Below are 27,950 nucleotides of genomic sequence, written 5' to 3'. Positions count from 1 at the left end.
GAGGGGCTCAGTACTCCCAAAACGTTGCACAGTTTGGGGTATCGGCATCAGCCCGCAGGGTTCCAGCTGGGTCTCCTCGTAGGTATTTGCCATTCTTCCCTTTAATGGCCACTCGGCTGCACTCGGGAAACTCAAAGAAGAAGTCCTCAGATGTCTCGCCATCACTGCACACGGTGCCATTGCTAGCCACGTACCAGAACTTGTCACTGAGGCCTAGGAGCACCAAAGAGGCACAAATCATTGGAGGGCGCATACAGTGGAGCCACTTGTGCTTCTTCATTCTAAACCAGGGGTAGTCAACCTTGGCTCTTTTATGACTTGTGGACTTCAATTCCCAGAATTCCTGAGCCAGCTTAGCTGGCTCAGGAATTCTGGGAGTTGAAGTCCACGAGTCATAAAAGAGCCAAGGTTGACTACTCCTGTATCTAAACACTTGCTTGGATGTTTCCCTGATAAGCATGTTTCCCTGATAAACACACACAAGTCAGAAGCCATAATGGGCCAGCATGTTCAAACTTTGTAAAGGGAGATTGAAATATGGAAATGAGCACTTGTGCCAGGATGATGAGTTGATTATGAGGGTTCTTTAGAGTGGGGGGGACTCTAAAAGAGACAACATTTGTCCAGTTTGCTCATTCAACCATCAACACAGTCAAGATCACTGTACAAAATCTAGAGTGCAGATAGTTCCACCATATGCAAGGACATGTTAGGAGAAGAGAAAACAAAAACCACATTAAAAAGTAACATGAAGCCCCAGGCTCCCTAATTAAAACACTGGCATATGCATCCTTTGCCAGGGCTAGTCTTCTCTTTAAATGTCTTCTAGTTGGACACTGCCCATAGCTGGTTATGGTAGAGGAACAAGATAAGAGAACAAGGAGTTGCCCATCCCAGGTGGTACCGGGAAGACAGAACATGCAAGACATTCTCACTTGGTCATCATCTTCCTCAACACAGGGAGATTTGATTCCTATCACCATAATTATTTCCCAATAAGCATCCAGAAAGAAAAATGAACATGTGCAGTTTTGGGTTCTTTTGTGAATCAGTATCTTCTTTTCCTCATATGGAGTAGAGGGTAGAGATGATGGAACAGTTGGAGCAAGGAGGCAATGTTCTAAATCTCTTTCGTGTCTACCAACAGCAGCACAGCAGCTAACTATGATAACCCAGAGATAGCTCCATATGGCAAGTCCGATGTGAGGTTCCCTTGTGACTTGGATAACTTTCAATAATTTAATCTATTGTGTGAAATTAGCTGATGGATTCTAAAGATTCTATACAAGATTGTCCTATATTAATTTTTTAAAAATGCTGTGATGCTCTTAAACTGTCCGTTATAGCTGTTTCCCTTCCAGTTTTAATTTTCTTTCTTCAACAGTCTGTAGCCTTTGACTGTTGATCGTATTCAGTTTTCATTAGACCCTTTTCTTAAAGTCTATTTCTCCACTTGTATAAACCTTGGAATCAAAGGCAACAATACTTCTTTCTTCTGGATGATACTACAGGTGGTCCTCGACTTACAATAGGCCCCAAAATTTCTGTTGCAAAGTGAGACATTTGTTAAGTCAATTTGTCCCATTTTACAGCTGTTCTTGCCATAGTTAAGTGAACCACTGCAGCTATTAAATTACTAACGTGGTTGTTAAGTGAATCTGGCTTCCCCATTGACTTTGCTTGTCAGAAGGTTGCAAAAGGGAATCTTATGACCCTAGGACACTGCAACTGTCATAAACAGAGCAAGTTGCCAAATGTCTGAATTTTGATCATATGCCAATGGGGATGCTGCAGTGGTCATAAGTGTGAAAAATGGTCACAAATCACTTTTTTTCAGTGCTGTTGTAACTTCAAACAATCACTAAACGAATTGTTTTAAGTCAAGGACTACTGTGTTTTGTTTACAGAACATACACTTAAAATATTTAATTAACTATTATTATATAGAATGGGGACGAATTGTAGTCAACAAAATGGATCTGTTTGCATACGATTGCATATGGCAGTGATGGCGAACCTTTTAGAGACTGAGTGCCCAAAACCTGCCCCGCCCCCGCTCCGCCTCCCGCCCTGCCTGCTCCGCCTGCCCACAGTGCCACGCACCGCCTCAATGGCCCGCTGTAGCAGATCGCCCAGGCAGCACTGCAGTGCCACGGCAGCCACACCCTCCGCCCACACCCTGCAGCGTCATCTGCACGCTATGGGGCACAAGGGCAGTCTTGTCCTTGCTGCCCGGCTATGTCCTTGGCTGCACTACTCCATGCAGGCCGCACCTGAGGGCGACTCTCCTCCAGGGGGGCTGCTGGAGAGGAGGGGGCCACGGGGGGAGGCGGGGCTGGGGCGATGGTGCGCGTGCCCACAGAGAGGGCTCCGAGTGTCGCCTCTGGCACGCATGCCATAGGTTCGCCACCACTGGCATATGGGAACTTCAAAGCATTAACACTAAGCAACCTCTGAGTATATACCAGTTTACACTCACATGCAGGAAGTGGCCCACTGTGTTTCGTGTATAGCATTTCCTCTGACATATGATCCAAATTAATTCACTGTGTGAATGAAGAATGTTCCCTAGCTCCTTCTCTCTTCCAACCACCCAGTTTGCAGACAACTAATTACCTTTGATCTGGTAAGCACCATCACTGAAATTGAGGTGGAAGACATCATAGATGGAACGGTTGGCATCCAACAAGTTGGAGTTGCGATGGTAACAAACAAATCCATGGGCCCCACGAAGAACTAGGATGGGTCGGTTGATCAGCTTGATAACAAATTCTTCATCTTTCCCTGTGGCAACAACTGTAACTCAGTGCATTCTGAGGTTAATGAGACTACCATAACCCTGAAGAATTAGGAATCTAAAAATGAATTCAAGGTTACTCCCTTAGAAATGCCTATTTCTAAGAACTTGTTCATGTAGATATTTGGCAAACAGAAGGGAAGATTTTAAGTAGGGCTATGAAGTTGGGGCTCATTTTATAGTCCTACTTCTACAAGTTCCCTGCATCTGCCAAAATTCTAGAAATGTTGAAGAATCCCACTTCTTTCCATGCTTAGGTAATCCAAATATAATAGTCCCTTAATTCTAAGACTACAAAAGGGTTGCTTTAGTATTCTCTTGTTAGCTAAAATTGTTTTCACATACAGGATGTATAATTATTTACCAATGTAAGAGCTCAAGAGTGTTCTACAGTCAGTTCAAGAATACAACAATGTCCTCTTTTCAGCCCGCATTGAGCAAATAAGTCTCTTTTGGTTTTCCTTTTCCCTTAAACATCTGCTTTGCTAACTATGGCTTCAGAACTGGCTGGTCAGGGACCACCAACTCAATGATAAGGTTTCCATAATTGCTAAGCCCATGGTGCTTAACCATGCTTGGTTCATGATGCCACTATTACCCAGATTCACATAACTTGTTTAACTCAAAATATTGATATAACATAATGCTCAGCATACTGCTGAACCCAGCCAGCAGAAACAGAGTGGGTTTCTTCCAACTTCCTTGGAAACTTCAGTTTACACCAATTCTCTATCTAGCTCTCTGCCATTACACACCAAGACTTTTCAAGATTTATTCCAGCTGTCTCCAGTCTCTCCTGATTTCTATAAGCCCCAAAGCTTATTGCTTGCAGGGGAGTGGGGGGGAAGACAGAGAGACAGAGAATGAGAGAGTAGTCCAACATATTTGGAGGGTTCCAGATTTATACTCTTTCTTTTGGCGACTAATTAGAGCTATATGGAAACTTCAGCCATACTTTCAGATATTGCTAGGCCCATCTGGCTTTATTCTGTTTCACCATCTTCTACATTCCACAAAGCAATGCAACTGTGTTAAATATTTGATGTCTAGATTTGGTTGGATTATTTCTCTTTCAAAGCCATACGAAAGCGGTAGAATGAATTTGACTAACCCACCTTCTACTAAAAGTCCAGTCAGCATGGCAATTGTCAGACATGCTGTGGTCCTTCAATATCCAAAAGACAACAGATTTCTCATAGTGGCTTCCTATTTTTATTTTTATTTTTATTTTATTTAAAAGGACTGAGCTTTTGAAATAAAGCCCACAGGGAGTTTCCTCTTCAGGAACCAGAGATAAGACTCACCCACTCTGTCACTGACAGCTGCCAGTTGCCCATTCTTCTTGGTACAGATGTATTTGCCATTGTTAGCTTTAAGGGCAACACGGCGACCCCGCCATTCAAGGTCGAACATAGTGCTGGTGGATCTGAGGAAACCAAAGCAGAAAGGAAGAGCAGAAAGGATTGATGGGAGAATCAGAAAGTAGGAACTATTCATTCCTTCCAAAGGTTTTGTTCTTTCTGGCCTATTAGACATTTATTACACATATAAATCCAACATACACCCACAAAACTCCACAAAACATGGGAGGGAGATTTATGGAATCTTGATACCTTTGTAAAAATTGTATGTTGGATTGTATTGCCCATCTGCTAGTATTTACAAAGGTTTATCGTGCTCTATTGCAACTGTTTCCTGAAGGTTTGGATGCATTATTGCCCTACCTTAACTCATTGGCTTTGCAAGTTGTTCCTGTGGAGAGCAAACTTGTCTCACTAACCCTTTGCATTACTGCACATATTCTGTTAAATAACTATTTTTTCCAGAGCACCAGAAGGCAAGAAAAGAAACAATGGATGGAAACTTATCAAGGAGAGAAGCAACCTAGAACTAAGAAGAAATTTCCATCACTGGAAGCTTTCAAGAAGAGACTGGAACAGCCACTTGTCTGGTATGGTATAAGGTCTCCTGCTTGAGCAGGGGGTTGGTTTAGATGACCTCCAAGGTCCCTTTCTTCTATTCTATTCTATTCCATTCCATTCCATTCCATTCCATTCTACATTCTCCACTACACTACACAGTCCACAGATTGAAAGAAGGTATGTGGGTTGGGGAATTTGCCTTACTAAATGAAAAACGAAGGTCAGGAAACACATTTGTAATGCACATTCCACCCAAAGCAGGGGCTTGAGATGACACATATTGCTGAATATTTTCCTTTTTCTTTGGCATGATTCCATTGAATTGTAGCATAAAAGCATCCAGGCTATTTTCAGGGGGCAGAAATAGGATTTTCCTAGATGTGACAAATCTCTATAAGGAACTTCAGGGAATTTCAGTGCTTCATTTCATTGCCAAGTCTTATCCAGCCCTAGTCTTTGAATAGAGGTTCAAGTCATTGAAGAAGAATAGGGGGAAAAAATCTTTAGCGTCTACATATATGTTTCCAAGAGTTAATCCCACTCACTGTTAAATATTCTAATTTTAATCTACGGTAATCTACTTTGGTCCAGTTTTAGCCTGCGGCCTGGAGCTCATGCTTGCCTGGATTAGAAAGTTCTTAAATGTTCTTGCTTAGAAGAAGTGTCACATGTTAAAGGGGAAGTAAGGGCGCAGTTGGAGGAGGAGAAGGCAGTGAAGCTGTTGCTGGATCGCCCAGATTCTAAAATTAAAAACAGCTAAAAACAACCGAGAAGGTGGTGCTTGTTCTTTATTGTATCGAAACGAGGACGCTGAGAAAAGATGTTATTCTTTTCCCTCATGTTGTTTTCCCAAACTAAATTATCTTCCTGAAAATATTATTTGCCCCAGGGAATGGAGAAAGTAAGAGAAATATATTCAAATACCCACATGGATTTCTACTGAACAAATAGCCGCTTCTGAAAGGGATTTTTTTTTTTAACCAGGAAATTATAAGGGGAAAGTCTGATCCCCTTCACTGCAACCCTAATCCCATTCTCCCTCTCTTGAGGGTGCTTTTAATTTCTCAGCATCCCAGATCTTCCACAGATTTGGTTATGTGGTCCAAAGATACCATCGCCAGATTCTCCAATCCTACTATTAAAAGTTCTCACGCTACTGAGAAAACATTTCAGTAAAATAATAATAACAATCAAAAACACCCCAGACTTAACAATTGTCGACAAGAAAGACAAGAAAGTCTGGATAGTGGATGTGGCAGTACCTGGAGACAGCAGAAGAGAAGAGAAAGAACTGGAAAAAGTCACAAAATACCAAGACCCACAAATAGAAGTAGAACAACTGTGGCAAAAGAAAGCAATGATAATACCAATAGTGATCGGTCCAAAACCATTGGACCACCACTTGAATACCACCATTGACAAAATCACCATTACTCAAAAATTACACAAAAGGCAGCTTTTTTGGGAATAACTTAAATTCTGCTATATCTTTAACACCATCAAAACACCAACACCTGCCTATCCCAGGTCCTTGGGAAGGACTTAATAGATGGATAAAAATGCCAAATCCAGTCTGAATATCTGGCTGACTGTGCAACAAACTATAATAAATTTAATAATTTATTAAATTTATAAGATGCCCAACCTTCAATGGCTCTGTGGCTCACAACCATCAATTAATCAAGCATACAAACAAACAGTAAAAACAATGTAGACCAATGCAGAATATAGGAAATTAGATTCTGCAGAAGAGAATTATGAAATTAGTTCTGATCAAGCAGTTGAACTATTTTAACCTTCCACCAACTGACTGGCTGTTATTTGTGTAGAAGCAGATGAACGTTTCGTACAGGAATAACTTTTTAAAAACACCCACACCATCCACATGTCCAACCCTGGATTCTCACATGAGGTGTGTGTGTGTGTGGTTTTTTTTTCCAAAGAGATGGAGTCATTTCCATAGGATGTCTTTCAGCCTATTCCACTGTTACACGTTTGCCAAAGTTACTGGTTTGGGCAGGGGAGGGAGAGAAGCACAGAGACTGTATTAGAACAGTTACTGCTGAAGGAGGAAGGGACATGTTCTTGAGAAACAGCAATTATTTAAATGCAAACTCTGCAGAGGAAGATAAATGGTGGAGCAGATGCCAAAAGCAGCATCTTGCCATCATGGCACAAGCTTCCCTCCTTTTGCACAGGCACAGTTACTCTATAGGTCTGCAAAAAAGAGACAGAATCTGCTTTGTGATGGTGCAGTGTTGTTTTTGTTGTTTTGATGAACACCTACAGTAGCTCTTTGCTAAACCTGGTGCCCATTTCTCCCCCAAATTAGTTCTTCGTTATGATGTCTGGTATACACAATGGACTCACTTCTGAAATCCTGATTACTTTAGGGCAAGACTATGCAATCTTCTTATGCTTAGGGGCTAGAGACCATGTTACCGCTGGAGACTAGGTGCTTTGCTTGCTGTTGCCATCACCAAAATGGCTGCCTAAGGAGGTGATGAGTAATCTATAGTGATGTCTGCCTCACAGACAGACATGGAAATATATTTCTTTTGAACCATATTCAGTCCACCAAGCATAGGTTATTGATCCCTGCTTTAGGGACCTACCAGCAAAATGAAGACACAGCACAACTCACATTTCAGTAGCCGTGGCTTGAATCCCTCCATGCGCAACCAAGGTCCAGTAATTGCCTGTATTGGAATGGAAAATGCACTTCTTGGTTTCTTTGTCAATTTGCATCTGGAAGGTTTCATGATGTGTCTCTTCATCCTGATTGGCCGAGACATTAACACCTAGAAGGAAGAACGTATTTTCAAATCATTTCATTACCAAATACCCCAATTCACCTCTGATCGAGCTTGTGAGAGAAGATGCCAAGATCCTAAGAAAAACACTCAAGCAGTGGTACTAATTTGGATAACTGGAGCTTGTAAATAATTATTTAAACAATTAAATAGTATAATATGCTTTATTAACCACCCATTTTTAGGAGTAATCAGTACAAATTTTATATACAATTTATAATCTCCTCTCAGTGTGCAACAGGCTCAATTCTGCCCACCTTGAGAAAAGCCTTCAAGACTACCAGGCCCAGTTGAATGAAGGTTCCTGGTTCATCATTCTATTATGTTGTGGGAGTACATTTACATTTGTTTGTTGTTTATTATAAAACATATTTGTTTATTGTTATATGATGTCCTTTTCTGTCCCTTGGAGTATGTATTTATTTAACCAATTTATAGGGCCAGCCATCTAACAATGGACAATGAAAAAGATAAAAACCATAATTGTTCAAACTAATTAAGAAGAAAAACTGAGTTGAGGCTCTTATAAACATCTAATTCAAGCATATCACCTACACCAGGGGCAGGCAACCTTGGCTCTTTTATGACTCGTGGACTATTCTGGGAGTTGAAGTCCACAAGTCATAAAAAAAGCCAAGGTTGCCTACCCCTGACCTACCCCTATTCCCAAACTCTATTAACATCCTGGCCTCAATGCTTTGGAGAAAAGTCAGATCTTCATGGACCTCTGGAAAGCCAGCAGGTTTGGAGCTGTCTATAGTATCTTTGAGAGGATGCTGTTCTATAAGATAGACACCATGACAGACAAGATATGCTTCCAAGGGCGCACCAGGTGATAATTTTACTACTTTACTGAAGGGACATACACTAGAGCATGCCTTTGCATTGCAGATAGGTAGTCCCACAAACAGTAAGGCCCCATGCTACATAGGTGACGACCAACACCTTGAATTGCACCAGGAAGTCTACTGAGAACTAGCATAGTTCACATAGCAAAGGTGTTATGTGGGTGTACCAAGGGTGTATGTGGGTGTACCACATGACTAGGGGAAGAGGTATGTGTATGTGGGTGTACCACAAAACTGAATTTGTGGTTGCATTCTGGACCAACTGAAGCGCTGAAAGATTTTCAACAGTAGCCCCATATACAGCGTGTTGTAGTATGTTGCAGTGATCCAATCGGACGGTGACTAAGGTTTGAGTGACTGTGAGTAGCGCTTCATGATCTAAGAACAGGCATAACTATGTGCACATGAAATATTTATACAAAGGCTCTCCCAGCCACAACTGCCACCTGCTCCTCAAGATGCAAATCTAAGAGGAATCCCAGAGTGTGCACCAACTCTGCCTGAGGCAAAGATGGAAAATCACTAGATATGAGGGGCCCTAAAACCCTGAGCTACACATTCTCTTTCAGCTAGTTCTTCCCCATCCAGATCCATACCCCATCCAGGCACTGGGAATGTACCTTGATGGGATCATTTGGATAACCCAGAGCAGAGATATGTAAGGTATAAGAGCTATATTGATTATTTTGACCCCATGGCAATAGATTATCTTGCCCACTGGTTTCATGTAAATCTTACAGAGGAGTGGAAAGAGAATTGATCTCTGTGCCGTCCCACAAAGCAGAAGCCTAGGGCTGGACCTTTCCCAAACTACTAACACTGACTGAAATTTGGAGGTCAGAGAACCACTGAAGAATTATTCCCCCCTTCCCCTAGTCATGGCGCCCTCAGCTAACACAGAAGGATACCTAAAGCAAGTGAGGGATCAAGGAGGGCCAAGATGGATACACTATCTCCATCCTAGGAGCAGAGGCCATCCATATGTATAGTCAATACTGCCCTGCTACTACATCCTGTCCTTAAACCCAACTGTAAAGGGTCCAGTTTATTTACTTATTTAAACATTTCTGTAGCTGCCCATTTTAGAATCAACTCTGGGCAGCTCACTATCAATAGAACAATATAAACAATCATAAAACAAAGAGCAATAAAACGATAAAGCTAAAAACCAGAAAAACCTGATGCCACAATTGCATTAGCCCAGGGGTGTCAAACTCAATTTCATTGAGGGCCGCATCAGCATTGCGGTTGCCCTCGGGGGCCCGGGGGTGTGTGGTCAGAGTGGGTGCAGCCTACTGGGTGGGTGTGGATGGAGTGGGTGTGGCCTACTGAGTGGGTGTGGCCAGCTCTACATCGTTTACGTCAAGGGTACTTGTGGGGGCCTGGGCAGGAGTGGGGCAGATCTGAGGGTCTCTGGCAGAAGGGGGTGGGACCGGGGCAAGTGCCAAGGCATGGTCCACCGGGGCAAGTGCCAAGATGGCCACCACAAAATTGTACATTGGCTCCCGGCTGGCCTGGGCCAGGGTCAAGGCAGCGGGGGCCGTTCCCTCACTGTTTCCAGGATGGCTTCGTGGGCCACATGAAACCACTTCGCGGGCCGCATCTGGCCCCTGGGCCTTGTGTTTGACATGTCTGCATTAGCCTGATGAAACCCACATTCTCAACCCATCCTGACTTCCCGCTTTATTTAGGAGGAGAGCTAGATTTTAATGTTCTTAGGAAGGATAAAAGGTTAGGAGGCTATTGGATTTCATGGAGCAGAGCTGCAATTGAATCTGCCTCCTCCAGGGCCCTTTGGAGTATAAGCCTTTATAAGCTATAAGCCAAAAAGGAAAGGTTGGAGACTGGACTGAAATTGTCCAGTACTGCTAAGCTGAGTGATGACCTCTTGAAGAGTGTTATTCCCTGCTGAGCTCACATGATTCCTCACTGAGGGTGGACAAAACACTTTGAGTCCAGAATAGATTTTGGCATTCCTGGAGAGCCTTCAGATGGCTGTTTTTAGTTTGAAACAACTATTTCAGGCTCAAAACTTGCTTAATTCAGAATATTTTGTACATGTAGGTTCCTCACTAGCATTCTAGTCATGCCAGATTTGGGGATTATATTTGCTGTCCCCAATCCTGAACATCTGGGAATAAAGGGAATTGAAATCCAGAAGACAGAGAAAGGCTTCATTGTCCAAATAAACCGATGTTACATCTAATAGAAAGCCTGCATGCTGGTTATATTCGATATAACATCTTCCCTCTCATGGTCTTGTTTTACGTACTGTTATTAGTTTAATGGGTTTGTAAAATGTTTTAACTCCTAGTTTTATTATATGCCGCCTAGAGTCACTGTGTGGGAGATGAGTATTGGTAACCAAGTTACCCAATATGTTTGTCCTTAATCCAGGTCCAACTTTCTTGGCATGGTAAATAGTAACCTAGTTCTCAGTGCTGACCATAATAACGAAGGCTTTGTACAGGCACCAGGGGTGCTATGTCAAAAGCCCATCGTGTCCACTCTCACAACAGGCTTCTCCACTTGATCCAAAATGCTTGGTAGTCAGTGCTCCAAAAGATGGAGAATTCTGAAGCATAGTTTTTTATTAACAGGATAATTTTCTCATCAGCTCCAAAACGGCAGCCATCGGCCTAATGGCACGCCGGGATGAGAGCAAGTAGATATATACCGTACCTGCTACTTACCTTCACGGAAAGCATAAAAGAAGGTCTTTCGTTACTCTTGTATTCAATTACAAACATCTACCTTATATACTTGTAAGGAGAAAGGACCCATTCAATACAGCATAAACTTGTAAGGAGGAAGGACCCATTCAATCCTGTTCCACCTGCCAAATCTGACCACCCTTAACATCCTCATGTTAGGAGGTCATTGGAAAGGAAGTCTGCATGCAAGCATTAAGGAGTGAAGCTACTTTACCAATATTGCTGCAGCCTTTGCCCAATAACAATAGCTACACTTGCCAGCAGGCATTAGCCCAGCTTCTGAAGTGTTCAAATGTAAATTAAGAGCAGGAGCACATTGCCGGCATTAAAAAAAAAAAAAATGCAGGTGACAGACATCTTGCACTATTGAACAAGGAAATGTCATAGATGCAATCAGGGACCATGACTAAGAGTTGTTTGTTTTTGTTTTATTTTTTTTAGCAGTGCAGGAAACAGAATAGAAAATGGAATCCTGATAGCATCTCCCGTGGCTAGATGTTTTATACTGCATATCTGCTGACAGTGGAGGGCTTCTGATCGGACCAAATAGAAGCTGAAAGAACCTAAGAGATGCTGAGACGAGGGAATGTGACAGGCAGCCAGAGGCTCCTTGAAATGTTAAACGACCTGGTAAAATTTTGCAAATTACAGTGAACACAACAACTGACACAAGGGAAACTGAATGGGAACGGTCAGAAAATCACTGGCAAACAATAGAGTAAGATTAAAGACAGAATATTCAAGATCACTGCACTCTGGTTGTGGAGTCTAGGAGAACAATTTGTGTCTCCGAGGGGTGCCTCAGAGAGAACACTAGGAGTTGCATTGTTATAACACCAGCAGCCTCTCACATATGCTAGAGAGCCTTATCTGGATGGGAAAGATACTCCAAAGAGTATAAAAGAACGGTAGGTTGTGATGTTTGGGAAGACACTGCAAGTAAAATTAGATCATAAACCCGGAAAGCACTGCTGAGTTCCTTAAAGAGGCTTTAGAGGTTGTGGATTATGATGTGTACATTGAGCTACCTGGGTAAATATTTCTGAGTGGCAAATTCTTTAAGCAGTACCTTCCTCTATAAATCCAGTGATAAGAGTTTGGTAGGAAAACAGAGCTGATAACAACCTAAATTTTATTGTAGGGAAGGGAAGTGGGGGGATATGCAGACTAAAGCTTTACAGATCATTGGGAAGATGGATGATGGGTAGATGAAACATGAAGTGGTAAACTACATCCTCATATTCAAAGAGGGATGAGTGTAATATTAGGGATGGAATTGTGTTATTTCCACTCTCTGAAGGACAAGCAACAAAAGAAGACTTGCATTTCCCTAAAATGCAGTGTCAATATTGGAGAAAGGTTAAAAAAAATCTAAAGGCAGGAGAAAGTCTGCCTTATAAATGTAGACTGCTATTCTAATTTTTGGCAAACATACTCTGTTTATATACAAGATTTCAGGTAGTCGTAAACTACAGTGTCATTTTGACTCTTACAGATTAGCTGATATTGTACAATATTCTCAGAAAACTGGTCACAGTTCGTATCAAGCGAACTCAAGGCCTTGCAGGGAATCTAAATATCAAGCATTTTCACCTGTTTCTCCTCAGAGTAATGGAAAAGCAGAATAAATTGGTCTTGAAAGTCAAGAGAAGAGGAAAGAAAGTGGGACCAGATCCCTAGCCCTGCTTTTCTGTTTTGTTTTGTATACAAGCTAGAACAATCAGAGTGCAAAACTGGGACAATCGAAGTCAAACAGGATATGTGGCGAGCCAAGCCATTTCTTGGTACCATGGCAATCATAATCTTTCAAGGATTTGGATCAGGGATGATGACTTGCAGCCTATGTGAGGTAATCTACTACTAGCAGAGGACTGCAAGAGACCCACTGTATTTTTAGCAGTTCAAAACCTACAACAAGCTGAATATGATCATAGATCAACTTAAGAGCTGATGAATTGAGGAGAATACTGTCCACAGCAAGGGGGTTTTCTGCTGTTGATCTCCTGTGTGTACACAATTTGATTTAAAGACAGGTTAAGAAATCTTTTCCCAGATTTCTAGGTTCCTATATTGTATATTTGTATCTCTACTGAAAAAAATTCAGATGTTCCTCTTTCTATCTATAGTATTTCTTTATGTATTTTTGTTTATTTTTGTCACCTTTTTTAATTTTCCCTTTATCACACCCCCATTTGTGTTATTTTTTATTTTATCACTTCTTTGAAACTCAGTACAGGTAAATCTTCAACTTATAACTATTTGTTTAGTGATTGTTTTAAGTTACAATGGCACTGAAAAAGTGACTTGTGACTGTTTTTTACATTTAAGACTGTTATAGCATCAAAATTTGTGAACTTGGCAACTGACATGTATTTATGACGGTTGCAGTGATCACCTTTTGCAACCTTCTGACAAGCAAAGTCAATAGGAAGTTAGATTCACTTAACAACCATTTTACTAAATTAACTATACTGCAGTGATTTACTTAAAAACTGGAAAGGTCATACAATGAGGCAAAACTCACTTAACAACGGTCTTGCTAATTAGGCTTGTGTTTGTAAATCAAGGACTATCTGTATTTTATATATTGAACTTTTACACACACACACACACAGTGTGTGCATGCGTACATGTAAGTAGATGGAAGTGAGCAAAAAGAAGTACTGAAGCAAACACAAAGATTAAGACAAGCATATACAGTAGTAGAAGAATACAGGTTGCAGGAACAACTATCAGAAAGTATCAGCCTACAGCTGGAAAGGGATGGGATGTAGGGAGAGAACAGAGATAGAAGATTTATAGACTATATAAGTGGTTAGACTTTGATTTTTGAACAAATGCATGTACCACTTGAAATCATCATATCCTAAGAGCCTGTGTGACATACTAGTGATAGGGTTGAGGAGTGGCATTGGGGAAACCAGATTCTAGCCCAGAGGTCCCCAACCTTTTGTGCACCAGGGACCAGTTCCATGGAGAGAGGTTTTTCCGCAGACCGGAGGGTACGTGGTTTTGTGTGCTGCCTGCATCTCGCGGATGGGGCTTTACTTGTTTGTGCGGACCGTTTGCTGGTATGCCGTGGCCTGGTACTGGTCCACGGACTAGGGGTTGGGGACCCCTGTTCTAGCCCCTCTCTCACCAAAGTGAGACTCACTGGGTGATTTGGGACCCATCACTTCCAGCCCAATGTATTCCATAGGATTCTTAGGGGAATAATGCTACAAAGCAGTGTAAATAAGATATAAATGTAATCAATACGTGTTTAAAAATCACAGCAGTGATGGAGATCATTTGAACATTGAAGGAAGGAAGGAGAGGTTTCTCTCCTTGTAGGCATAGAGTTCTGTTCTCCTTTTAGCACTATTTTGCAGGATACTCAAATTGTCAGGAAGGTAAAAGCCCATTTGGTCAGGTAACCCCCCCCCCTGGCCTGATCATTCCATTGGCAACCTTTTCCAGCCAATCAACTTTGCTCAAAATTTAGCTCCCCTCTGACCTTTTTATATTTTCATTAGTCTGGTCTTCCTGCATTTTCTAATGTGAATTTAATGGGATCTACTCACACATCAGTGATTAGAAGGTATGGGAGCCCCGTATGGCATGGAAAATTTATACAGCATGCATTTTTAAAACGTTTGTGCTATTAAAAATGAGGCAGATTTTTCCCATTTTTCTCAAAGCAGCAATAGCAGAGACTTTTAACTTTTTGTTATTTTTCTTTCAAAATTGCTCCTGAAGCTGCTTTTCACTCTCTAGAGCAGGGGTAGTCAACCTTGGCTCTTTTATGACTCGTGGACTTCAACTCCCAGAATTCCTGAGCCAGCTTAGCTAAACTGGCTCAGGAATTCTGGGAACTGAAGTCCACGAGTCATAAAAGAGCCAAGGTTGACTACCCCTGCTCTAGAGTAAGGGATATGGAGTCATTTCTCATGGCTGCATCAATATGTAATCCTCTTTTCCCCAAGAGATCCGAAAAATATATTGACATAAATAGCACTGCCTCAATAGCCAACTCTTTATTCTGTAAACAAGGAAGAAGATGGTGCTCCCCGAACATATTAAATGGCGACAAGGAAAGTGGCGGATATTTCTGGCTCTTCCTACTGAATATCACCTGATAGGGAGAAAACTTCCTGCTAATCGTTCTCCTTAAACTATAGTTGAGCTGAGAAGGTGAGTTTTGACACTTGAATAGTTAACAGTTGTCTCCTCTCTCAAAGTTAATATCAAAGTGTGATTTTTTTTCTTTCTCTGCTCTTCTAGATGAAAGGATAGGAAGAGAACTCCTGAGGTTCCTGCCAGCTTAATTGAAAGAGAGGACGAAATGTTATCTGCAACCTTCCCCAGCTCTCCTGCAGATGAAGAGAGGGAAGGGGCTGACAGCATCCACATGCACGTGTGTACACATATCCAGCAGCATAAAGTAGCCAACGGGAGCTAAGAACATTCCAGCATCTTCAGCAACATCAACAAAGCATAGAGATTGCATGGGGAGATTTATGAAGGGAGAAGATGAGAAGCACTAAACCCAAACTTCTTCCAGAATTCCTCTGGGTCTTTACATCCTGATTCCCCCCCTCTCCTTTTTTTTTTTTTTTGTAGTAGCTTAATAGCTCCTGCTTCCACCACCTCTTCTAAAAGATGTCCCACAGGGCACTTAGCTTCTAATCCCAGTGTACAAGAGGGATAGTATGCACTTTTTTGAAAATTCAAAAAATCAAAATTCAAACATTTAAATAATTTTAACAGAGCCATCTCTTAGCTATCTAGTATAGAGGTATGGTAACTGGAGGTTTCAGTCTTTCCTTCGTAGGCTGCCAATTAGTTTTTAAAAATCTGTAAGGAAAGGCAATATTCCAGGCAAAAATACAAAAAAAATCTCTCCGATCTGGAGAGAGTTCAAAATGTTACAGGGCACCAGAAAATTCTCGTTTTCATGACTATGCCCGAAATATACTTTGGTGTTAGTGTATGCTGCGTATGTTGTGTTTTTGCAGTTTTATATTTATAGCTTTTATTCCTTTTTGTTGTAATTCTAAATTAGCCATCCAAGAATTGCAATCTGCATACTTGAATAGATAGATAGACACTGAAATTAAATGCTCAATTCCATAACTTGTCCAGTGAGATAAAGAAAATAAGATTTACAAAATACACAAAATAGACATTTAAAACCGCAGTGCAGATATTTGATTAGAGGGCAGTTGTTCCTTTCTGCAGAAATACAAGGCTTCCCAAGACTTATGGCCCTTCGCTCCAAATTTCTAGACTTCTCCAGCTTCTCAGATATTCCAACATTAATCAGTGTCTGCTGAGACAGTGAAAAATCTGATTTGTACTCAGCCTCTTTCCATGGACTTCTCTGTTTCCGTTTCTCTTTGCAGTATTACAACACAACACCACTTTCTATATGTGGCACGGAGAGTCTGGGATAATCTGACTCTGGGTCTACAAACATGACTAACAGCATCCCTCACTAATGAGGATATGGACTATCTGATTCTGCAGATTGATATTTAGATTACATTTATAACAATGAACTTTAAAGTTAGAATAATTAGTTTTTCTCCATTTTATTCTGTTCTATGCTTTGCTATAGACACCAGCAAACACATTTCCTCAATCCTTCGATCAGTACCACAGTCAATTGAGGGGTAGGATTGATATGGCGCCTATTAGTCATTTTAGACTGGTGCATATTCTTTTCTTCCTCCAACATCACCTCTCTTTACTGTCTTCCTCTGCTTTGGGCAGTGGGAATATCTGGGCTTTCCTTCAAACCAGACTATCCTTCTGGAGCCACCTGGTCTCTGGATAGATCAGCCTGACCAGCAGCTTCTCCAAGAGAATTCTCTGCTGCTTCATGGCAAAACTGTCCAGTCTTTGCACTTGTCAATATTTTTGAATGTAGAAATAGCACTTTTCCAGCTAGGGTTAAATATGTGTCAGCTGATGACCAGACTCTGTTTACAGATGGTTTAGTGCTGTTCTAAAAAAAAAGTGCTATTTCAACAATAGTGTCCCTCTGAATGCACCTGCAGTTACATAAATACAGGGGGTGTCTTGATAAATACTTAAACTCACAGGTCCAGCTATCTTTCACAACTCACTTTGTCCCTTAGCTCTATCCTATGCCAAAGCAATTGCTTGATGTTTTTTCTGGACGGGTAACATCTGATGGCAGGAAGGAGTAAAGGCTGGAGGATTTCACCATTCTCCTTAATATGTACTGTACTCTATAAATAAATGCCGTACAATTGCCGACATTTGCCTGCAGGCAAAATAAGAGACAGCAAAGGAGAAGAGCAAATTTTATTCATGTATAGTTTCCTGTTGCCTCTAGGAATGGTAGATATCATTTTAACTCAGCCATGGGGGAAAGATCTATGTTTGTTTGAGGGGGGCAATTTTCACCAAACTAAAGCTTAGTAAGCATGCTAAAGGTTACAAATTTATCCAAGTTCATTGCAAACCTTTTCAGACCCCCCCCCCAATGCATATCTCTGGAAGACCACATTCATACATGCACATAGACAGAGACTGCAGGAATCTGGTTGAATCCACATAGTTGTCTTAACCAGTTAATCCTTCTAGTTGAAGACAGTACTACCTTCTCAACTGTCTCCTTGAAATCATGCCTCTCTGCAGCAATGAACCATGGATACCCCTTTTCCCCAACCTCCTTGGAATCGCCCAAAGGTGGGCTTTTTGTACATGCTGCGCGCTTACCAACATACTGGCATCTCTGGTGTCCTGCAGCCCTGGTGGAAGTGACTCAGATATGCCAAAAAGATAAAAACTGAGGCCAGTTGAGAATGGTGGACTGTGACTGCTATTGATTTGACACCATAACATTGCTTTTCTCAATATGGCATCCTCTATATGTGTTGCAACAGCAGCTCTCAGAAAGCTATTCTGGCTGAGAATTGTGTCAGTTAGATACACTGCCAATGTGACAAGTTGTGAAAGGCTGATATCTCCTCCTTGCAAGAAGAAGCTAGCTTCATAGCTTTCCAACATACATTTACACTGTTGTCCCTGAAAGCATATTTTATTCATCAACACAAAACAGATTTTCTCTCTCTTTCTTAGGTAAGCAATGTTACCAACATGCAGAAAAAAGAGTAAAACACAATAAAGAAACTAAAGGCAGGAGATAAGAGAAAGAAAGAGAAATAGCTATAACTACTTTATATTTAACACCATATCTCCCCATACCATACCTACAAATCTCCTTGCTTTAAGTACAAGGTTCATAGGTTGCCTTTTAAACTTTTCACCTCTCTTGGAAAATCTCATTGGCTCCATCCAAACATGACTTTTTTGGTCCATCCTGCTCTTCTGCTGCATTTATTCTCATTAATGATCAAACCATCTTTGTTTATTTCTTTCATATGAGCTAATTTATTTTGTATTCAATCCACATTCATTCATCACCCTTAGAGTGCTTAAGCTACCTCCTCTGTTTCTACAATACACTTCATAAATCCTCCTTTTTCTTTGCATTTAACTTACTGTTTTGTTTCTCCTCGTATATCCAATGTTTGTTTCCATATAACAAAATGGGAAGAAGCATGTCCTTATCCACATCTATTTTTGCTTCAGTCAGCCCTTTCTACCAACAAGTGCATGTCTTAAAAATTTTCCACCCATTTCCCAATCTTTATTAAACGTTCCATCAAAGTAGACTAATCAATCCATTTGTTCTGGGTTTTTTCCCCCCAGCTTTTATGCGTAACTTGCTATTATTCCATTTTTCTATCAAAAACACTTAAAGATGTGTAATGTTCCCATGATCATCTAATATATTTATGGATGCTTATAGTTAACTCTGGAGGTATGTTGTTGACAAATCTGTATTACTCTATGGATCTATTTGGGGTATAGATTTTGCTGCATTGTTGACTGAAGGATTTGCTATGGATGTTAGATTGCATGATGTAACAAGGAGTATGGATCTGAGGTAGACACATACTACTGTATATATAGATCTTCATACAGACCTACAAACAACAACATACCTCTACAGTTACTACAAGCATCCATAAATACATGAAATAATCAAGAAAGCATTACACATCTTTGTTTTACTCCTTGTTCAAATGCTGATACATTGACTAAACATTTCATTAATTAGGATGCATGCTTTGTTTCAATCATATAGTGCACTTATTGCATTCAACAATTGCTCTTCAACTCACTATTTGTGCAAAACATCCCAGGCGTCCTCCTTAGTCACATGATTATACACTTCCTCTAAAAGGCTAAGCCAAGCTAAGTACAGAAAGCATGCGGAGCATGGCTTCTGGAATTCATCCCAACTTCTTAGAAATAGCAAAGCTCTGCCTTAGGAAGGAAGAGGGCTTAGAACGGAAAAGCTGAGATGGCAACATCTTCTTTCTGTGGTGTCCAGTTTCCATTCATTCTACTGTGAGATTAATCTATCTCATACTTTCTCTTCCTGCCGTTGTGCTACTTTCACTCTAATTTCTTTTGCTTCCTTTTCTTTCATACTCATTTTTTTTTTTATCGAGATCCACTGTTTCATGCTCTCATCATCCTGGTATTCTTTGCTAATTCTCTAAATCTTTCATCATGAGCAATCAAATCAGTCACGCTTTTTAATTCATTCCTTTGCCATGAGTACACGTGAATAGACTTAACGCCTAAACTTCACATACAATTCCTATTTCCTATTTCCCCCTCCTCCCCCCCCCCCATGGATTGTATTCATTCAGAATGTTGGACATCTTTTCCTCCAAACTTTATCTGTTCATTAACACCATTCTCTGCCGCATATCATACGGCTATTGCCAACTTGTGAAACGGTGTTATTTGAATTGGATTGAATTTAAAACTGAGTAACTATTTTGAAAAAAAAATGGAAGTGGCTTTCTGAAAATGAACTATATGTGTAAAGCTGGTAGACGAGATTGGGAAAAGGAGGATCCAAAGTGGATTTAAAGCGATACAGAAGAAATATGTAGGAATTAAGATTAATCTGCTGTTTATGGGAAGGTCTTCCCTCCAAATTCTCATTTCAGAGATCTTTCTCACACAACAGCTGGTGATAATGGCCCTGAGGGTGAGAAGGGAGAAAGTCTATCTTTTAGGTCTGTTATAAAGCCAAGGTTAAACAAAAAGGGTTTAGCACAATTGGTAAATCCAGTCTGTTTTCAATTGCTTAGGACCGTGGTGGCGAACCTATGGCATGGGTGCCAGAGGCGGCACTCAGAGCCCTCTCTGTGGGCACGCGCGCCGTCGCCCCAGTCCTAGGCCTTCAGCTGGGTTTTATAAAACCTTTTCGCTCTAGGCCTCCACCGCCGTGTGCAAAAAAAAAAAGGTTCAACCAATCAATTTCAACTTTTTGCGGGGGAAAAAAGATCTCGCAAAATTGGAATTGATTGATTGAACTTTTTAGTCCCACCTAGTCTGCCGTTACCACCGAAGCCACGCCCACCCAATGGGCCACATCCACCTGGCACCCGACGATACATAAGTGGGTTTTGGGTTGCAGTTTGGGCACTCGGTCTCTAAAAGGTTCGCCATGACTGGCTTAGGAAATGCAACATTTCTCCCAATTCCTAGAGACATATAATAGCAAAAGTGTCTGGATCCCATGCAACAAAACCAGCTGCAGCAATAATTGCAGAAGCTGACTCAGCTATAGACAAGTTCATAAACAGACAGTAAGGACATGCAATCATGTAAAACTGTTGGAATTGTTTGGTTGACAATTCCCCCCCCCCTCACACACACACACTTCACGCTCAGCATCAGAACTCCATGTTTACAGTAGGCAATGAGTAGTTTTTCTCCAAATTGACAAGCCACTAACCCTAAGGTGTCATTTAATTTGAAAGGCAAAATTCCAACCATTTGTATGATAACCTCTAAAAAAAAGTAATAATTTTGCCACTAACCATAGGCAACAAATTCCATAGCACATTAGATTTCGCAGGTTTCAAATGAATGTATCACCACATACTTTTGGATAGGGGCATCCATATGGTATGGTGATCTTCCCTCCGTGCTTTGTTTTGCTGTCCATTTGAGATCAACTTCCTAAGGAAATTGGCATACAGCAAATTAACGTTAGTCCTTGGGCAGTGTGGTACTTCCTGATTCTACTTACTGTGTGCCAGTAAGTCCCTGCAGTTTTCTTGGCAAGGTTTTTCAGAAGTATTTGCCATTGCCTCCTTCTTAGGGCTGAAAGAAAATGACTGGCCCAAGATCACCCAACTGGCTTTGTGCCTAAAATGGGATTAGAATTCACAGTCTCCCGGTTTCTAATCTGATGTCTTAACCATCACATCAAATTGGCTCTACATCAATATATAGAGAGATGTATATAGATATACTGCATATACCTATCTTTATGCACATCCATATGTATGATTGAATTTGGGTAGGGGAATATAATCTATAACAGAGGTCCCCAACCTTTTGGGCACCAGGGACAAGTTCTGTGGAGAAAGGTTTTTCTGCAGACTGGAGAGTGTGTGGTTTTGTGTGTTGCCTGCATCCCACGGATGGGACTTTGCTTGTTTGTGCAGACCAGTTGTGGGCATGCCACGGCTCAGTACTGATTCACGGGCCAGGGGTTGGGGACCCCTGATCTATAATACAGTTTCTAATACCTTCACCAAAATGAAAAGGGAGAGTCAGAAAGCTGGGATGCTGGATAAGGCAAGTTTTCCTGCCAATGGAAGAACCATCCTGCCCAACTCCAATTCTGGAAACTCTCTGCTTCACAGCTACATATTCTTCCTGCATCCACACTTCAGCCAGAAGTTAATTGGATCAGTTGCCAAAGACAGAGGATAACATTGGGAAGCCAGGGACGTGGCATCCATGTTATGTGCAAAGTCTCTGTGTGGATGTTCTCTTAGAAACCAAGTGATCTGCTGTATTCCTGGCTTCACTAGGACCAAAGTGAGCAACAAGGAGTAGCATTTGCTAGAGATCTAAGTTCTGCAATGAAGAAGCCTGTGTTTTTTCAGAATATCTACTGATTTCTCTTTTGTTTTTAAAAGTAAGCTTTTAGGCTTCATGAACCTCACAGTTCTACAAAGAATAAGATAAAACATATGAAGACTATCTGCAATAGTTTTCAGAGCTCTGATTAGTACAGTACTGGGAAGAAAATGTGGCATGCATATTGCCTTTTTTTTGCTTTTTGCTTTCATAGCGTATCTTTCAATATCTAATGTACATGTTGGTCCTCCTAGATCTTTTCTTAATTTTCTCATTCATATATCATGTTCAAGAAATGTGAGAATAAAACATGTAAATGTTTGAATAGAATAAAATATATAAACCCTGACTCCCAGAGGATTTTGTGTGCAGAAGCCAGCAAGTGATTTCTTTTCATGCAGAAAATAACATTTTATTCCCTGTGAATTGCCATACATCACTGCCATGAAAGAGTAGTTATTGGACTCTGATTCAGAAATTGGCAATCTTATATGCCTTAGGTATTCTGGTTGTACAGCTGTGGCTGTAAGCATGGAATTTCAATTTGTTTTACACTGGCCAAAAGATCAGAAAAAGAGAAGCATTCAACTCACCTGGACTCTTAAAATAACATTAAAAAGAATAATGATTCATGTATGTTTCATTTTTCTATGGGAAAAGGAGCAAGGTCTCTTTTCCAAGCAAATTTAAATCAATATATGATTCCTTTGGTTTGCTGGTAATATGATTCAGTTATTATCATTTTAAATTGCTGACTATTTCTTCTTTATAGGTTTGTTCTTAATACTCAGGAATGGGCAATTTACCATAGTGTGTTAAATGGGTTGAATTTGCCCATTCAAACAGCAATTGTCTTTCATAAACTACAGGAACACTAAGAATTTTTTTTCCTTACAGTTGTGGCAGAGAAGATGCAAACTAGAGCACAGTAATAAAGATCCACTGAGTAGTTAAAGAAATCATCAGCTGGATTACCTGCATATTTCAATGATACCTTAATATAGAAAGTGAAATGGTTAAATTAAATCAAAGACTGCTTCCTCCCTCCCATACTTTTAATATATATTTCTGTGTGAATTTATCATTCCACCATATTTGGGGGGATAAGTCAGAATTTAATGTTTTGTCAACTCCTGCTCCTGTATAATTAAAATCAAAACCTAACATCAGAAATTAAGTAGATTTCTTGCCCATTGATCTTCATGGCACAAAAAAGGTTTTACTTACAGTACTTTGTCCCAAAAGTGCTTTTTCAAGAGGCAACTAGACTTTCTTGTTTTTCTTTGAAGACGCTTCGCTTCTCATCCAAGAAGCTTCTTCAGCGAAATGTCTTCAAAGAAAAACAAGAAAGTCCAGTTGCTTCTTGAAAAAGTACCTTTGGGACAACCATGACCTGGATGACTGAGAATCTCCATAGACTTTTACTTACTTTGTTTCTTCCTACTAAGAGACTTTAGAGCTTGAAAAATCACAGTCAGATATTTGATGATGGCGATGACAGATAGCAAGAAAACATTTATTCACATCAATTGGTTAGTTTTTTGTGGGGGGAAGAGATAGTCTGCTGAATTTCTATATCTCTTCTGTATATGAAACAACAGATAATTTTCCCAGGATTGTGATGGGAAAAGCTCAATGTTGCATGATGGAATTCTGTTATAGCAGAAAACTAGTACAAACATAAAAAGGGGGCATCATACTGGAAATGGAGTAGTCTAATGCAGAGGTCCCCAACCTTTTGGGCATCAGGGACCACTTACATGGAGAGAGGTTTGTCCATGGATCGGAGGGGGTGTGGTTTTGTGTACTGCCTACATACTGTGGATGGGGCTTTCCTTGTTTGGCAGACCGGTTGCTGGCCCGGTACTGGTCCATGGACCGGGGATTGGGGACCCCTGGTCTAATGCATCATACGATCCATGCTGCTGTTAGGCAAACCAACTGAGGTAATTATTGCTCATTTACTGTGGGCGATCAAAGTATTGTGGTTAGTAGCTTTCAACTCACCAATCCAAATGGGTGCAATTTTGGATTCATTACTCAATATAAGGTGCTCTTCTCCATTAAAAAGATGAAGACAGCACAAAGAAAATCCCATGTATGAAAATTATTTGAATATTTATGTAGAGTTTCTTTTTAAAAAGACATTCCAGAAGTACAAAACATTCTTAGATTGCTATGTACTTTGAAAGAAAGCTCATGTTTGAAAGAAAGCTCATGATTTTCCTGAGAAACAGTAATAAAATAAGCTGGTAGCTATATAAAACTTTTAATAATCACATCTATGTGGTCAGCCAAGACATATTAATGTAGAAAGAAATTGTGCATAGACAAGAGTGCTTCAAACATTATCTGCTGGAAATTGTGTGGTTGACTTTGTACTCCTGCTTCCCTTGGAGAATCAGCATTGTCCTATGGGCATGTGGGAATAAGATTTTGTTAGATTTTGTTGTTTTCAGGTAGACCACCCACTTCTGGGTACCCACAGAAAAATATCCCTTGTGCTTTGAAAACAAAAGGTATTGAGTTAGCTTCAGAGTGGCATTTGGATTTTTTTAAAATTTTGGAATTCTAGGAAAAGGAGATACCATATGCACACAGTAGACATGTTCAGTTGTTCCTAGGATCTTGGGTGTTCTGGGGAAGAAATGAGGAAGACATGAGATGAAGGATAGGCAATAATTTCACTGTTCATATATAGATGATCAAGCTGAGCCGAGTTGGAAGGCGGGGTTAAATATATCAATTTAGAATCTTTGCGCTCCCACAAGAGACCTAAGTTTAGCTTTCCGTGAATTCCGTTAACCCTTAGCTAACACTAATATAGCTTTGACCATTAATTGACCAGATTCTTGTATATAGGTAGCAATAATAAACTCTTCAGTGCTTTGAGCTCAGTGAGTGTTCCTGGTTCTTTGCGCCTGACATCACATAATATTCCCACACATTTTTTAGAAGAAAGCACTACATAACATTTAAATCTGCAAAAGGTTTCCTTCAACAGATTATTTTATTTAAGATTAGGAGCAGAATGGAAGCCATGCCAGGGAGACATAAACTATGGGTTGATGACTAAAGGACAATATTGCTGTCGGGTTGATCAATCAAATTACCACAGCTGCATAAGAGTCATCCTGTAGCCATATGAAAAAGTTATTTCATGAGGTTTGGTTTCTCATATCCCAAAATTCAGCTCTGAGATGAAAGAGGAAAGCACTTTCAATAATGTTGGGCACTTTATATTTAAGCAGGTAATTGTCATAATTCCCCAGTAGATGGTAGAGGGATAAGAGGAAGATGGGTGGTTAAATAAAATAAAATAAAATGAAAAATAAATAAAATAAAACATAAAATAAATAAAATGTGAACTAAATAATACCTTCTGATTCATCCTGAAAAATTTGTAAAACAAAAGTATAAAATGAGATTGATTTTTAGGAATGAGTTTAATTTTTATGGCTGATAAGCTCTGAGTTATGGATACCACCAAAACAGATAACCAAAAAAGCTGATCTCAAGCCTCACTGAACTTATTGGACTGGTTTAAATTAGGAAGGAAGGAATTGGAAGATATTCTCTAAGTACTATCACTTAATGGCACAGAAGTAAATTAAACATAATGAGCATATTCTTTGTGCGATGCTGAAATTTATAGAAGCTTTGGGACAGTTGTTGCCCAAATCATACTTATGCAACAGCTCTTGTATCAAAGAATGCCACACTAGGTGGGTGATACCTAGGGACGTGTTTGTTTTCCTTATGGACCACTCTCTCGTGTGTCAAAAAAAGCAAGATGATGTACCAGAGAAATATTTCTTGTACACAACAAACATTTCAGATCCTAGGTCCTTTATCAAGAGCTCTGAAATCTCTGCCATTTCTCAATCAGGTTCTCAGGCACTTTGAGAAACACTTCTATTCTCTATTTGATTTTTCAGTCTTTTGTGTCTGGACAGAAACAGAGGCCAGTTAATGAGATCTACTACATGCAGAGAAAGCCTCACACCTATTTCAGACAGCAGCCCCTCCATTCACACACAGAAGCCTGCAATCTGATGGCTACACAAAGAAGACAGGGAAATCCTCCCAATGTTTTTCTGTTATCGGAAAACAAGCTTTTTTCCCCCCTCCTGCATGTGTTTTCCTATCCTTCGTCTTGCCTTTGGAGAAACTGATTCCCCACCAGGCTGAGAGTGAATCCTGAGAGTTCCCAAAAGCAGGTATAAGCCACTTTAGCTGAGGCTGATGTGGGCTAAATTACCCCACCTTTGCAACAACTTGCTAATTCAAAAGAAGGTACTGTGGCAGGACTCAGAATGTCACTTTCTTGTCAAAGAACCAACAGTTAGCAGAAATGCTAACTGATGCTGTGGAGTTTCTAACATTATTGCACAGACTGGAGAGACTCAGTTTAACACACAACTAGTTGACAGCTGCAACAAAGCTCCAAGACGCTCTATGGCTGCTCACTTTGGTGAATGTCCTTCATTCTTAAATCCTAGCCCAGCTCTTACTGATAATACCTCTTGGATTCAAATCCCCTTTGTGCAATTGAGGTAATCTGTACTTTTCACAGCTCAGACACCAGTCCCTCACATACATTATATTAAAGCTATGATTTCTTGTGTCAGGGCTCATACATCACGTAAAGCAAAATTTACAATTTACAGTGATTGGATTCAAGCAACATGTCAAATATTCTATGCTAGAATTTTATCACATTCCATGAACCAATCAGTGCACTGATGAAAATCAAGAATTGTTACAGAGTCATGAAATTTTATGCCCTTTCCCTGCAGGTTCAGAGATGTAGTGAAGGATAGAAAGATGACTGCTAAAAAGCTCTAGAAAATCAAATGCCAAAAAATCTCCAGAAAGTGTAAGTACTGCCATTGCTCCCATTGTGCAGTCAGCCACCACAGTTAAGCAAACCCAAGCACATTTCCCAATTGCAAGGTAGACAAACCATTAGGCACATCTAAGCTTGTTACTGAAATGGGAGAGAAGCATTGCCCGGCCAAGGGCAGCCCCACAAAGCAGAAAGGGATGGATTTATTACCTTGACGGATGGAGACGTATCTGCCATTGGAAGCCATGAAAACGACTTGTGGGTGACTCTCTTCCAGATCAAAGAGTTCGTCTTTGCCCGGCTTGGAGCTCCTGCCAGATTTTAGAGTGCCCGTAGGTCCCACTGGTGCTAGGTATTTCCCATCACAATCCTTGAAGGCCAACTTTCCTGCCTTGAATTCCAGGGTATAACCTGAACGGCGGTCCGGCTCCTGGACCAAGATACCATCGTTGCGCAGGTAGCGATTGTCGCAGGTTCGTAGGCAATACTTCTTGTCCTGGAAGGTAAGGGTGATAAGCGAATCCACCCCCCAAGGGATATTGCTGTCAATAGAGATCTCATCCTCTTGGGCATTGAGGTGAGCATATCTTCGCCTGCTAACGCTCAAAAGGTTAGCTTGGGGGTGGATGGCCAAGTGTACAACCCAGAGCTCAGTTTCAGTAATGGTTTGGGCGAAACAGGACAGCCTGTCTTCAGAACCACCAAAGAAGCGCTTGTATGGTTCTGACTGGAGCGCCCAGCGTCCATCTGACTGAGTGACAATGATAAAACACCCGTCAGTTTCTGGCTTCTCAGCTTCACAGGAGACTTTGCCATCCTTGCTGGCAGACAAGTACCGACCTAGATGGCTCTTTAAGAAGACCATCGAGCTGTCTCCATCCTGTTCCAGGCTCCATATTTGCTTCCTTTTCAGACTCGGTGCCGAGGCATTGATTTTATAGCCAAAGTGCTCTGCTGTTAAATAGCGATTATCAGAATTGATTAAGCCAAACTGGATCTTCAAGGCCTGGTGGATCCCATTGGTTGGCAT

General features: G+C 40.7%; 1 protein-coding gene across 1 annotated transcript; it reads right to left on the bottom strand.

The window, feature by feature from the left end:
* Positions 1–7: 7 nt before the first annotated feature.
* FSCN2 (fascin actin-bundling protein 2, retinal) lies at positions 8–27,950 on the bottom strand. The gene is made up of 5 exons (XM_015815289.1): positions 27,131–27,950; positions 7,364–7,520; positions 4,102–4,223; positions 2,617–2,784; positions 8–213 (listed from the first exon to the last, which is right to left on the bottom strand). Exons 1-5 carry the CDS (start codon positions 27,948–27,950, stop codon positions 8–10), a joined length of 1,473 nt encoding a protein of 490 aa, XP_015670775.1.

This window comes from Protobothrops mucrosquamatus, unplaced genomic scaffold, assembly GCF_001527695.2.
Source record: "Protobothrops mucrosquamatus isolate PMUCROS unplaced genomic scaffold, P.Mucros_1.0 scaffold_99, whole genome shotgun sequence".
Classification (NCBI taxonomy): domain Eukaryota; kingdom Metazoa; phylum Chordata; class Lepidosauria; order Squamata; family Viperidae; genus Protobothrops; species Protobothrops mucrosquamatus.
Note: the sequence above shows the minus strand (reverse complement) of the source record. Positions and strands in the feature narration are given on the sequence as shown.